Source organism: Octopus bimaculoides, chromosome 11, assembly GCF_046866305.1.
Source record: "Octopus bimaculoides isolate indiv1 chromosome 11, ASM4686630v1, whole genome shotgun sequence".
NCBI classification, from domain to species: Eukaryota; Metazoa; Mollusca; class Cephalopoda; order Octopoda; family Octopodidae; genus Octopus; species Octopus bimaculoides.
This window is the reverse complement of record NC_142938.1, coordinates 29,368,900-29,381,228: the sequence shown is the minus strand read 5'-3', so window position 1 is coordinate 29,381,228 and position 12,329 is coordinate 29,368,900. Positions and strand designations below refer to the sequence as shown.

At 37.4% G+C, this 12,329-nt stretch overlaps 1 protein-coding gene across 2 annotated transcripts in view; it reads right to left on the bottom strand.

The window, feature by feature from the left end:
* The window catches only part of LOC106880970 (organic cation transporter-like protein), a 51,012-nt gene that overhangs the window by 22,926 nt on the left and 15,757 nt on the right, over window positions 1-12,329 (bottom strand). For both annotated transcript variants that reach the window (XM_089359732.1, XM_089359733.1), the window contains 2 exons: window positions 6,256-6,458; window positions 2,349-2,663 (listed from right to left, as the gene is read on the bottom strand). In XM_089359732.1, coding sequence (XP_089215858.1) covers window positions 2,349-2,663; window positions 6,256-6,458 — 518 coding nt within the window. The remainder of the gene's footprint in view (window positions 1-2,348; window positions 2,664-6,255; window positions 6,459-12,329) is intronic.

Here is a 12,329-nt window from a genome sequence, read left to right as displayed (position 1 = left end):
AGATATTTATTTTTCTGGTGTCTACTACCTCTCCCGCATAGATCAATAAGTTAGTGTCTCCTATATTTTTAGTATCTATCCCACTGACTACAGAATCTACTTTCCTAGTCATTTCCAGCAGCTTCCTTCTGTTGGTGCATTTTCATGCTAGCGATCTTTTTCTTACTTCTTTACTAATTACTTCCTGCAACTCATCTAAAATCTTCAGATCTTCCTCACTTAGATCACTTAAATCGTTGGAGCAAGTTGCCCCTTCCTTATTGGTAGCGCTATTGTTATTTTGTCCTTTAGGTTCTTTGGTTTGATCTGTATCTCTTATGTTGTTGTCTTTCTCACTGCCTGATCTTTCTTTTCCAGTTCTCTTGTGATCTCTTCTACTTCCAATTCTGTCATCCACTTTCTTCGCCTAATAATATTAGCTTGATCAGCTAATCTCTGTTCAATCACTTTAAACATACCCTTCTCTAACCAAAATGTTAACATCTGTTTTCTATAGCCCCTTCTTTTAGGTTCACTTTCTAAGTAGCACTGCATCACTATCCTGTTTTTTTTTGTTTTGTTTTTTACGCTGATCCACTTCCTCCTCCTTGCTTTACTATCTGCTGATGTTGTACTAGGATAACAGCCGTGGTCAGTCTGCATCTTTAGCCGAACAACTGCCGAGCGAGAGGCCTTCCCTTAAAAGTGGAGCTTCATTTTCGCAGTTACCAGAGTCTCTTCGGAAACTCCTGTCTCTCATAAACTGAGGTAAGGTAGCGTTCGTCACCATCGTCATCACCACAATTATTCTTCGACATCTGAAAGTTTCAAGCAACTTTCTGTTGCACCAATTGTTGCACCTTTGTGCTGGTGCGGTGGTGTGTGCTGCATTCTTTTTGTGGGGATGTGGGAATTAAGATATTCTATTGTATCAGTACACTTTTTTATGGGGTTTGGTTTGAATCTTCTGTTGTATTAGCTTATATACTGTGTGTGTGTTTGTGCAGCGCAGGTTGAGTTCTGTTGGGTATCGGCCTTCTATGGCACATTTTGTGGGGTTTGTTCATTTTGTTGGATATTTACAGTATGAGTTTATTCTTGTTTGTTTTTAGAGGGGTGTTGCATAGTAGTGCGTGCGTGTGTGTGTGTAACTCATAAATCAACTATTTTATAGTATTTATGATTATCCATCCACCGTTCTTTCTCTTTTGATTGGTTTTGTTATGGGTTCCGTTAATTATTATTATTATTATTATTATTATTATTATTATTATTATTATTATTATTATCATCATCATTATTATTATTATTATTATTATTATTATTATTATTATTATTATTATTGTTATTACTACTACTACTACTAATAATAATAATAATAATAATAATAATAATAATAATAATAATAATAATCATAATAATATTTTCAATACAATCTTCTTTCAATTCCCTTTCTTTTCTTACCGAGTGTCATTCTGACACCTAGGGCAGAGAAGCGCACTGTACACACTTGTAGGCCATTCAAATAAACACACCGGATTATTCATTTACAAAGTCATGTGATAGAGAAAAAAGATAGAGAGAAAAAGGAAAGTAAACTAAGAAAATAAAGAGCAAAAAAGGAAAGAAAATTCACAGCGACAATGCTCTTCTCAATACGTGTGACGTACCAGTTAAGACAATCTCTTGCACTTCCTGCATGGACAGTAATCCAGGGATCATTCTTAAATAATTTTCAGTTCCCTTTTTGATCATTCCTAGTGCTCCTACAATCACTAGTATTGTAACCGTCTTGAGATGCCATCTTTGCTTCTGCTACTGTGTGATATTATTAAATGTTTAATTTCGACTTTTGTCTTATACTTGAGTTAATCATAAATAGATGAGGGTTCAAGGGCATAGTAGGAGAAAGAGAAGTAGTTTGGCAAATAGACCAAAATCCACAGGTCTCTAAATAGGTTCGGCAGATGGTGAGAAGGAGATCAGCAATGGGGCTTCGCATTCCTGTGTGATCTGGAGACAAAAGCAGCGTCACGCCCTTGCGGTCAACAGAGGTCAAATTTCTTTACTATTACTAGCGATCAATGAGATCGCTGACCTTGACCTTAAAAGGAACCAATTCACCTTGTTGTTTTTACTTAATGATTGAAAAAATAAATATATATATATATACTGATGTTTACATCGTTGAATTTCTGAATTTTTTTTTTTTTTTGGTGGGGGAGGGTTTTCTGAATTTTCCTTTTCTTTTTATAGGTTTTGATATTATTATTATTATTATTATTATTATTATTATTATTATTATTAAGAAGAAGAAGAAGAAGAAGAAGAAGAAGAAGAAGAAGAAGAAGAAGAAGAAGAAGACTTACCATGCGAACATGACAACTAGGGTGACATTTCTGGTTGTACTGTACTTCATCAGCGTCCACAATCCAAAAGCAGTTTCTTTAGGATGAACTTGCTCTTTGGCTTCGTCTTCAAGATTTGTTCCATTTCTGTCAATCAGTTCTTCGGACTGTTCACCAAATCGATGCAGTTCAACGGGAGATTCATTAGATTTCAGACATTTTGTCCACGTCGTATCGAAATCGACTCCGTTAAGGTTTGCTGCGTGTTTCACAATTCTTTTGGCTTCTTCAATTTTTCCTTTTGTGAACAACCATCGAATGCTTTCTCTTAAGTACCTGCAGGATATGAATATGTATGTATGTATGTATGTATGTATGTATGTATGTATGTATGTATGCATGTATGTAGGTATGCATGTATGTGCATATACATACATATATGTATATATACGAGGGGATACTGAAAGTTCCTGCTTTTCAGAGTATTGCAAAAGAATAGAGCTCTTATATTTACAAGGAAGGCAAGGCAACAATTTAGAAGATATGCAAAAAATAATGTTGGTATACAAAATATATTTCTCCTTTTTGCAGATTTAACGCATGATGACGTCTCTTACAGTGATTTTTTTGGAAATTGAAGCTCGGGCATTCATGAGGTTCCTTCTCTTGCAAGGCAAAGGAGTGGCAGAAATCCATGACGAGATGAACGAAATCTTGAAAGATGGCTGTCCATCTTACTCCATAGGAAAATCTGGGTGTCAAGGTTTCGGACTGGTCATTTCGAGGTCACAGATGCACCTCAGTCAGTGGGGGGGGGGGGGGGAACTACCGTGATTACAGAGAACAAAACCGACGCTGTGCACGTCATGTTTCTCGAGGCAGTGCACGTCATGATTCTCGCTTGATTTCAGCTAAAGTCATAGCTGATACCCTGGGAATTCCCCGTGAAAGAGTTGGCCACATCATCTCCGACAATCTGAACCTGAGAAAGTTTTCCGCAAAATGGGTGCCAAAATGCCTGATCAGAAGCGCATCAGAGTGCCGACATGAAAGGCGATTTTGAACCGGTTTACACCATGGATGAAACAACATACCTCGTTTAATTATCATGGATGAAATTTGACTTCATTATAATGACCCTCAGATCAACGAGCAATCAATGGAGTGCTCTACAGCGGTTCATCGCGTCCCAAGACGCTTCGAACCTAGAAGTCAACTGGAAAAATTCTGGCTTCAGTGTTCTTGGACAAAGGCGGAAATTCTTGCCAAAGGGTCACACCAACAACGCAGACTTCTACATATCTATGCTGGATGAACTGCTTGAAGCTTTGAAACAAAAACGTTGTGGACAATGCACCAGCACACACAAGACAATGCACTAGAACACACAGCACATGATACTCTACGGAAAATAGGCGACTTCGCCCTCTCCTTACTTGGCCCTCCCTGTCTATCACCTCTTTCTATTGCTGAAGAAACAATTGACGGGAACGAAATTTCACCCCGATTCAGAAAGTGATCGCTGTTACACAGGCCTGGCTGGGGGCCCAACATTCTGAAATCTTTTAACAAGGCTAAGAACTGAAGGATCACTGTAATAAGTGTGTGAATCTGACAGGGGGATATTTTCAATAAAATCATAATTAACTAATCCTCCTGTATTTTCTTTTACTCAGATATTTTTCAGCATCCCATCGTATATGTGTATACACGCGCGCGCGCGCTCACATACACACGTGGGTGCGCGCGCGCGCACATACATGCATATATATTTGTGCATATATATATATATATATATATGCATATATATATATATATACATATATATATATACATATATATTATACATATATATATTACTTATATATTGGCTGTGTGGTAAGTAGCTTGCTTACCAACCACATGGTTCCGGGTTCAGTCCCACTGCGTGGCATCTTCGGCAAATGTCTTCTACTATAGCCTCGGGCCGACCAAAGCCTTGTGAGTGGATTTGGTAGACGGAAACTGAAAGAAGCCCGTCGTATATATATATATATATATATATATATATATATGTGTGTGTGTGTGTGTGTGTTTGTGTGTCTGTGTTTGTCCCCCTAGCATTGCTTGACAAACGATGCTAGTGTGTTTATGTCCCCGTCACTTAGCGGTTCGGCAAAAGAGACCGATAGAATAAGTACTAGGCTTACAAAGAATAAGTCCCGGGGTCGATTTGCTCGACTAAAGGTAGTGCTCCAGCATGGCCGCAGTCAAATTACTGAAACAAGTAAAAGAGTAAAAGAATATATATGTATATATGAATGTATATAAATATATCTCAAAATATGAGACAGCGTGACACCGTAAAACTGGTTATTTTAGACAAACCATTAAATTTGATAACAGGGATACATCACTCTAAAAGAAAACCAAACGAGAAAACCGTTTATATAAACAATAACGTTCAGTCCTCATGAATAATCAAGAAGTTCGTGAATGATATTTAAGCATATTTGTAATCGCCACCCCATCTTACTATAACAATATACTATCTAGAAGAGGGGTTAATGAAAAACTGTTTACAAGAAATATAACTCCTCCCACATAATTGCAGGACCAGGAAAACAAGCACAGTTCCTGTAGCCCACTCTACAACATGAATGAAGCTGCTGACGTAAAGGAAAACCTTCAATTACTATTAAGAATTCATTTCCGACCACACATAAATATCATAAATTTTTCAATGCCAATAAAATGAAATAATTTAAGTTTGTCCGGACAGCATCCTTTCCTGCAGCATCCAATCGCAATCTAAGACACACATCCAGTAATTTACTGCCTTCAATATCGAACTTATTTCACTCCAAGGCAGTGGTATACAATGAGTGCATGATACTCGCAGACAGTATTGAGAGAATTCAACGAAACCCACCACGAATGATTTCAATATCAGCTACAACGAACATAAATATTCCTTCAGATCGATGGATAGAGAGAAATCCACATCTTTGTCAACAATATGTCTTGAAATTATGGAAGAACAGAATTGAAATTTTAAACAATGGACAGAAATCTCACATATTCTATCAGGACACGGTACAACAACTTATGCTTTTAATAAAAATCGTAAGACTTAGAACAGCCACAAAGATCGCTGAACAGAGTTTCAGAATTGTTCTCCATCGATCGCCACTAAAAGTTATTTCGTATGAAAATCTACTTCCTGACAATTTCCCCAATTCTTAAAAAAAACCTTGGCGTGTTTAAAGTCAAAGAGATACTTCATCAAAGTATTAGATGCTATAGCTAACTCAGACTAACGAATCAAATTTATCCTGTCAGATGCCTGCTCTTTCTTTCTTTCTTTCTTTCTGTCCCTTTCCCTTTTAAGAAATAGTTAATGATAGATTCCGTTGTTACACAGTATCGTGCCTCCTCTAAGACAATACCAAGCTGAATAATTAGTGCTCTTAAAATATCTGTGGGGTGGACTCTCATTAGCTAAGACCAGTCAGTGATATATTGCATCATGCACTCGCGAATTCAGTTAGTATTAACACGTAACTCGTGCAAATTGGTACATAGGAAAACTGCAGATCTAATTAATGCTGCTGCAGATTATTACCAGTTTCTTCGGATTATGAATTCCACACACGGAAGATTATAAGAGGTAATTCTAAATCTTACCGTCTCGCTTCAGGAAGTACTTCATTCATTGCAAATGCTCCTCCTTAGTAATCCTGAAACGTCTTGAGTGTTCAAAGGGTTTCAGGGACTTTAAACTAGTATGATATTTAATTAGCATATATAAAAAAAAATCACGTCTTTCGTCATGTCACATTTCGTATTAGAGTTATCACCACGAAAGAAAACGCAAAAGAAATAAATAAAAGACACAAAAAATTTTTAAAAAACGAAGTAGTTTGAAAAATCACAAGAAATTCCTTACCAAAATTCAAATACACATACGATTCCTGGAAACCCCAAAACGGCACACAACCATCTCCATCCCGAATGTTTCATCACATAGGCAACCAACGCAAGGATCATAACACATATACCCCACCACATCCCCAGTATGTATGAAAACAGTGTCCGTTTGTCAGTAGAAAACATCTCCAATATCATGGCATAACCAGGAATAGCGGAACCCTGTAGGAAGATATATTCAAGTTCACGGTTATTATAAAAGTTTTATAGACTCAGCATGTAAGTGTTGAGTATTGAAGTTTAGCAAGTTATTTAATACATTAATCTATTTTAACATCTTGTAGCTTTCATAATAATAATAATAATAATAATAATAATAATTCTTTCTAATTTTGGCTCAAGGCTAGCTATTTTAAGGCGAGGAGGAAGTCAATCACATCGATCACAATACTTGACAGGTACTTATTTTATTGTCCCTGAAAGGATGAAAGGCAAATTCAACATCGGTAATTGAACTCAGAAAGTAAAACGAGAAGAAATGCTGTTGATCATTTTGTCCGGCTTGGTAACAATTCTGCCAGCTCGCCACATTTTACATATGATAATATACCTTGGAATTTTGGAGGACGGAGCTACTCAATTACTCCGATCCTGGGCTCAATGGATACTAATTTTATCGACCACGAAAGAAGAAAAGGCGAAGTTGACCTCTGCGGAATTTGAACTACGAACGTAAAACCAGAACTGCTACGAAACATTTTGTCCAACGTACTAACGATTCTGCCAGATCACTCATTTTTCATAATAATAATGGTTTCACATTTTGGTTCAAGGACCGAAATTTCTGGGGAGAGAGTAAATCAACCCAGTGCTTATTTTATTTATCATACTCGACAGAATGAAAAGCAATGTCAAACATCGGCGGATTTTGAACTCACAACTTAAAGACGGACGAAATGTCGCTTAGCATTTTGGCCGGCCTAACGATTCTGCCCGCTCATCACCTGAAATACTTTCTACAGAAGGCACAAGGCCTGAACTTTTTAGGAGAGGGAGCTAGTCGATTACATTCACCCCAGTGCTCAACTGGTAGTTATTTTTATCGACCCCAAAAGCATGAAAGGCAGCGTAAAGACGGACGAAATGCCTTAAGCTTTACACCCTGCGCGCTAACGATTCTGCTTGCTCACCGCCTTAATAATAATTATTACTATTATTTCTACTCTAGGCACAACGCCTTGAAAATTTTGGGGGAAGGCGCTAGTCGATTACATCAACCCCAGTGCGTAACTGGTATTTATTTCATCGATCCCGAAAGGCTGAAAAGCAAAGTCAACATCAGCGGAATTTGAACTCAGAACGTAGCGGCAAACGAAATACTGCTAAGCATTTCGCCCGGCGTGCTAACGATTCTGCCTGCTCGTTGCCTTAATAATAACAATAATGATGATGATGATGTGCAAAGACTATAAATAATAATAATAATAATAATAATAATAATAATAATAATAATAATAATTATTATAATAAGAGGAAAATTAGTTAAAAGTAGCAATATGACACTAGATAAAGCCAATGAAATAAGAGAACTAGACGAAAGCCAACCATATAAATATTTAGGAGTCAATGAACTAGATAGGATACAACATACACAAATGAAAGAAAAAATAAAGAAAGAGTACTATAGACGAGTTAGATCAATACTAAAAACAGAGCTCAATGCTAAAACAAGATAATGGGTATCAACATTTTAGCTGTCCCAGTTATAAGCTACAGCTACAACATCCTTAACTGGACACTAAACGAACTATCTAAAATAGACAGGAAAACAAGAAAAATAATGACAGGATATAGGATGCACCACCCAAAATCTGACATAGAAAGGCTATATATACAACGCACAGAAGGAGGCAGGGGTCTTATACAGCTGGAAAACTATTATAAAATAACCACCATAGGACTGCAAAAATACCTACTCCAGAAGCAAGGAAAATTAATACAAATAGCCACAAAACAGGAGCAAAGCAAAAAACTGTTTTCAGTATTTAAGGAAGCTGACAAATACAAACAAGAAATCAATCTACCTAACAAATACGAAGAAGAAGAAGAAGAAGAAGAAGAAGAAGAAGAAGAAGAAGAAGAAGAAGAAGAAGAAGAAGAAGAAGAAGAAGAAGAAGAAGAAGAAGAAGAAGAAGAAGAAGAAGAAGAAGAAGAAGAAGAAACAACAAAAGCTATAAAACAAATGAAATCCAAACTAAAACTAGAACAGCAATGGACCATGATAAAACGATGGCAAGAAAAGCCCCTACATGGTAAATACTGGGCTAAACTAAATGCAAAAGAAATAGACAGAGAAAATTCCCAGCAATGGTTGAGAAGCTCAGGACTCAAAGCAGAGACTGAAGGATTTTTAATTGCTGCACAAGACCAAAGCCTCCCCACCAGAAATTACCAAAAACATATAATGAAAAGAAACATAACAAGTAACTGTAGAATTTGTGGAGATGGACAAGAAACAATAAATCATATTATGTCTGGCTGCCCAGTCCTGGCTAAGAAGGAATATATTCACAGACACGACAGAACTGGGACCTATATACACTGGAAGCTATGCCAACACTATGGAATAAAAACAGAAAAAAGATGGTATAAACACACGCCAGAAAAGGTCACCGAAAACGAGAAAGCAACCATACTCTGGGATATGCCAATACACACAGATAGAGAAATTAAGGCAAATAGACCAGATATAGTTGTCAAAGATCATGAAGAAAAAAATGCTTTCTAATTGATGTATCAATACCAGCAGATGACAACGTTTCTCTAAAAGAAATGGAAAAACTTTCAAAATACAAAGACCTGGAAATAGAGGTAACTCGAATGTGGAATCTAAAAACAGAAACAATTCCTATTATAGTAGGTGCCTTAGGTATAATAAAAAGATATTCAGACAAATACATAACAAAAAGACCAGGACTTACAAATATATATAACATGCAGAAAATTGCACTACTGGGCACAGCACACATCCTACGCAAAACACTTTCAATACAGTAACCATAAGAGCACCACAGCAAACCACAGCACATACCCAAGGCGCACAGAGCTGCGCTCGGTAGTGAAGTGAAAGCACGTTATAAAAATAAAACTACTGAACAATAATAATAATAATAATAATAATAATAATAATAATAATAATAATAATAATAATAATAATAATAATAAGGATCGAAGCGATCAATGTTCTAGCCATACCAGTCGTGACTTACAGTTTCAACATCGTTAACTGGTCAATTACTGAAATATGTAATGTTGACAGAAAAATACGAAAACTGTTGACAATGCATAGAATGCACCACCCTAAGGCAGATATAGAACGTCTTTATCTGCCAAGAAAAGAAGGAGGCCGAGGACTTCTACAGCTGGCATTATCAATGAAGGTAGCCACAATTGGCCTAGACACCTATCTGAAAAACTCTGAGGACTGGATGCTAAAACTTGTCTTAAAATATGAAAGCAAGAAAGCATCTTACTCAGTAACAAAACAGGCAAAGGAATATCTAAGTGAATTCCAATTGCAACAAATTCAAGAATTAGACGAACTAGAAACACCTGCAGAAAAAGCTAAGCGCTTGAAAACCCGTGCTAAAATTGCTGCCTTAGCTATTATGACTGAAAAATGGCATGGAAAACCTCTCAATGGCAAATACCCAAAGAGAGCGAATAATGCAGATATTGACAAAGCCCTTACCCACCAATGGTTAATGGCCTCTGGCTTGAAATCAGAAACAGAGGGGTTTATCATAGCAGCCCAAGATCAATGCCTACCTACAAAGAACTACCAGGCCAACATATTAAAGAACGGCAGCTCCCCATTATGTCGTATATGCCAACAACAAAATGAGACCATCGATCATGTTGTCTCCATGTGCAGTCTGCTTGCGCCTACAGAGTATCTCAACAGGCATGATAAAGCTGCACAATATATTCACTGGGTAATATGCAAAAACCTGGACTTGCCCCATGATAAAAACTGGTGGGAACACAAACCACCCCCAGTACTTGAAAATGATCACATTGCACTCCTCTGGAACTTCACCATTCAAACTGACAGAAAGATAGACGCAAATAGGCCAGACATCATACTGAAAGACTTCAGACAAAAATCATGCCTCCTCATTGATATGACTGTCCCAATCGATATAAACGTATCTGTCAAGACCTACCAAAAACTGAACATATATAAAGATCTTGAAATAGAAATTAGCAAACTGTGGAATCTGAAGACAAAAACAATACCTATTGTCATAGGTGCCCTGGGAATGACAGCGAAACGGGCTGATTACTACCTCGCTCAGATACCAGGAAACCCCCAAATGGCTGAAGTTCAAAAGATAGTGCTCATGGGAACTGCTCATATCCTACGTAAAATACTGTCTATGTGATCTCAAATTTTAAAGCAAACACATAATTTTCTTATGGTTTCTTAAACATTCACTTGAATAAAACTGTACAAGTCCAAATATATGGTACATGAACTTCTAACTTGTTGTCTCTTGAGGTCTCTGGGTGAGACTTGGATCCAACTTGTACAAATGCAAAGCAAAAGTCAAACATATAATAATAATAATAATAATAATAATAATAATAATAATAATAATAATAATAATAATAATAATAATAATAATAATAACTGGTCAATTACTGAAATATGTAATGTTGACAGAAAAATACGAAAACTGTTGACAATGCATAGAATGCACCACCCTAAGGCAGATATAGAACGTCTTTATCTACCAAGAAAAGAGGGAGGCCGAGGACTTCTACAGCTGGCATTATCAATGAAGGTAGCCACAATTGGGAACTGCTCATATCCTACGTAAAATACTGTCTATGTGATCTCAAATTTTAAAGCAAACACATAATTTTCTTATGGTTTCTTAAACATTCACTTGAACAAAACTGTACAAATCGAAATATATGGTACCCTAGGCATAACACCTACATGAACTTCTAACTTGTTGTCTCTTGAGGTCTCTGGGTGAGACTTGGATCCAACTTGTACAAATGCAAAACAAAAGTCAAACATAAAATAATAATAATAATAATAATGATGATGATGATTTCTTTCATTGGCCACCAGGACCCAAGACAATGTCGACAATATCAAAGGACAAGACACAACACACAAAATAGGTGGGGTTTAGAATGATCAAAGGGAGACACTATAACGTGAAAAGATATAATTTTGGAATAAAGAGAAATTAGAAAAATAAATAGAATCACCAACAGCAGGATAGTCCACATAGGTAATTCAAGGTAAATTCCCCACTAAAAATCCCGGATTACTCATCCATCCACAAGGCATGGGATGTGCCATCTGCCTCGCTGTACGCTTGATCCAGGACAGCAGCTCAGTCAAAGAGACGAGCAGTGGAAAATCCTATATGACGAATGATGGCCGCATCTGTTCACTGTCAAGAAAACGGTGGAGATGTTCTAGCCTCGACGCATGTCTGCGTATCAGCAGTCACAGCATACCCAGTTCTCCATTTAGCGGGTGTTGGCCGTGGAACGCGTCCATTCCACAGGAAGTGGAAGAGTATGCATTCTAATTTGGTCATATGTGAACTGAGACAAGGCACGACGATCAGGCGATAATATATGACGAAAGCGATTCGCCACCTCTGCCCGACCTTTCAGAGATAGGCTTCTCGGTCAATTTCTGGGTGAGATCGGCTACCCTGCTTGTCACTCGTCACCAGTTCTTCTCCACCTGGAGATCCAGACCAAACCAGACCCCAAACAATTTAACCGGTCCCTCCGTCCAACGTTCCAGGACGTTATTGGGTGTCATGGGCTTGCATCTCCAGGTGCCAAGCTTCAGGGCCACTGACTTTTCTTGGTTAATTATTGCTCCTGTCAGCGCTTTGTATTCTTTTAGAGCTGTGTCGATCACGTTTACGTGCCTGGTGTCCGACTCTATGACGATGATATTGTCCGCATAAGCTGACACGGCTCTCTAAAGCCAGTTTGTACAGAACAGAAGAATGGGAGCACTCTTGATGGAACGAAAGATTTATGCTGAACGGT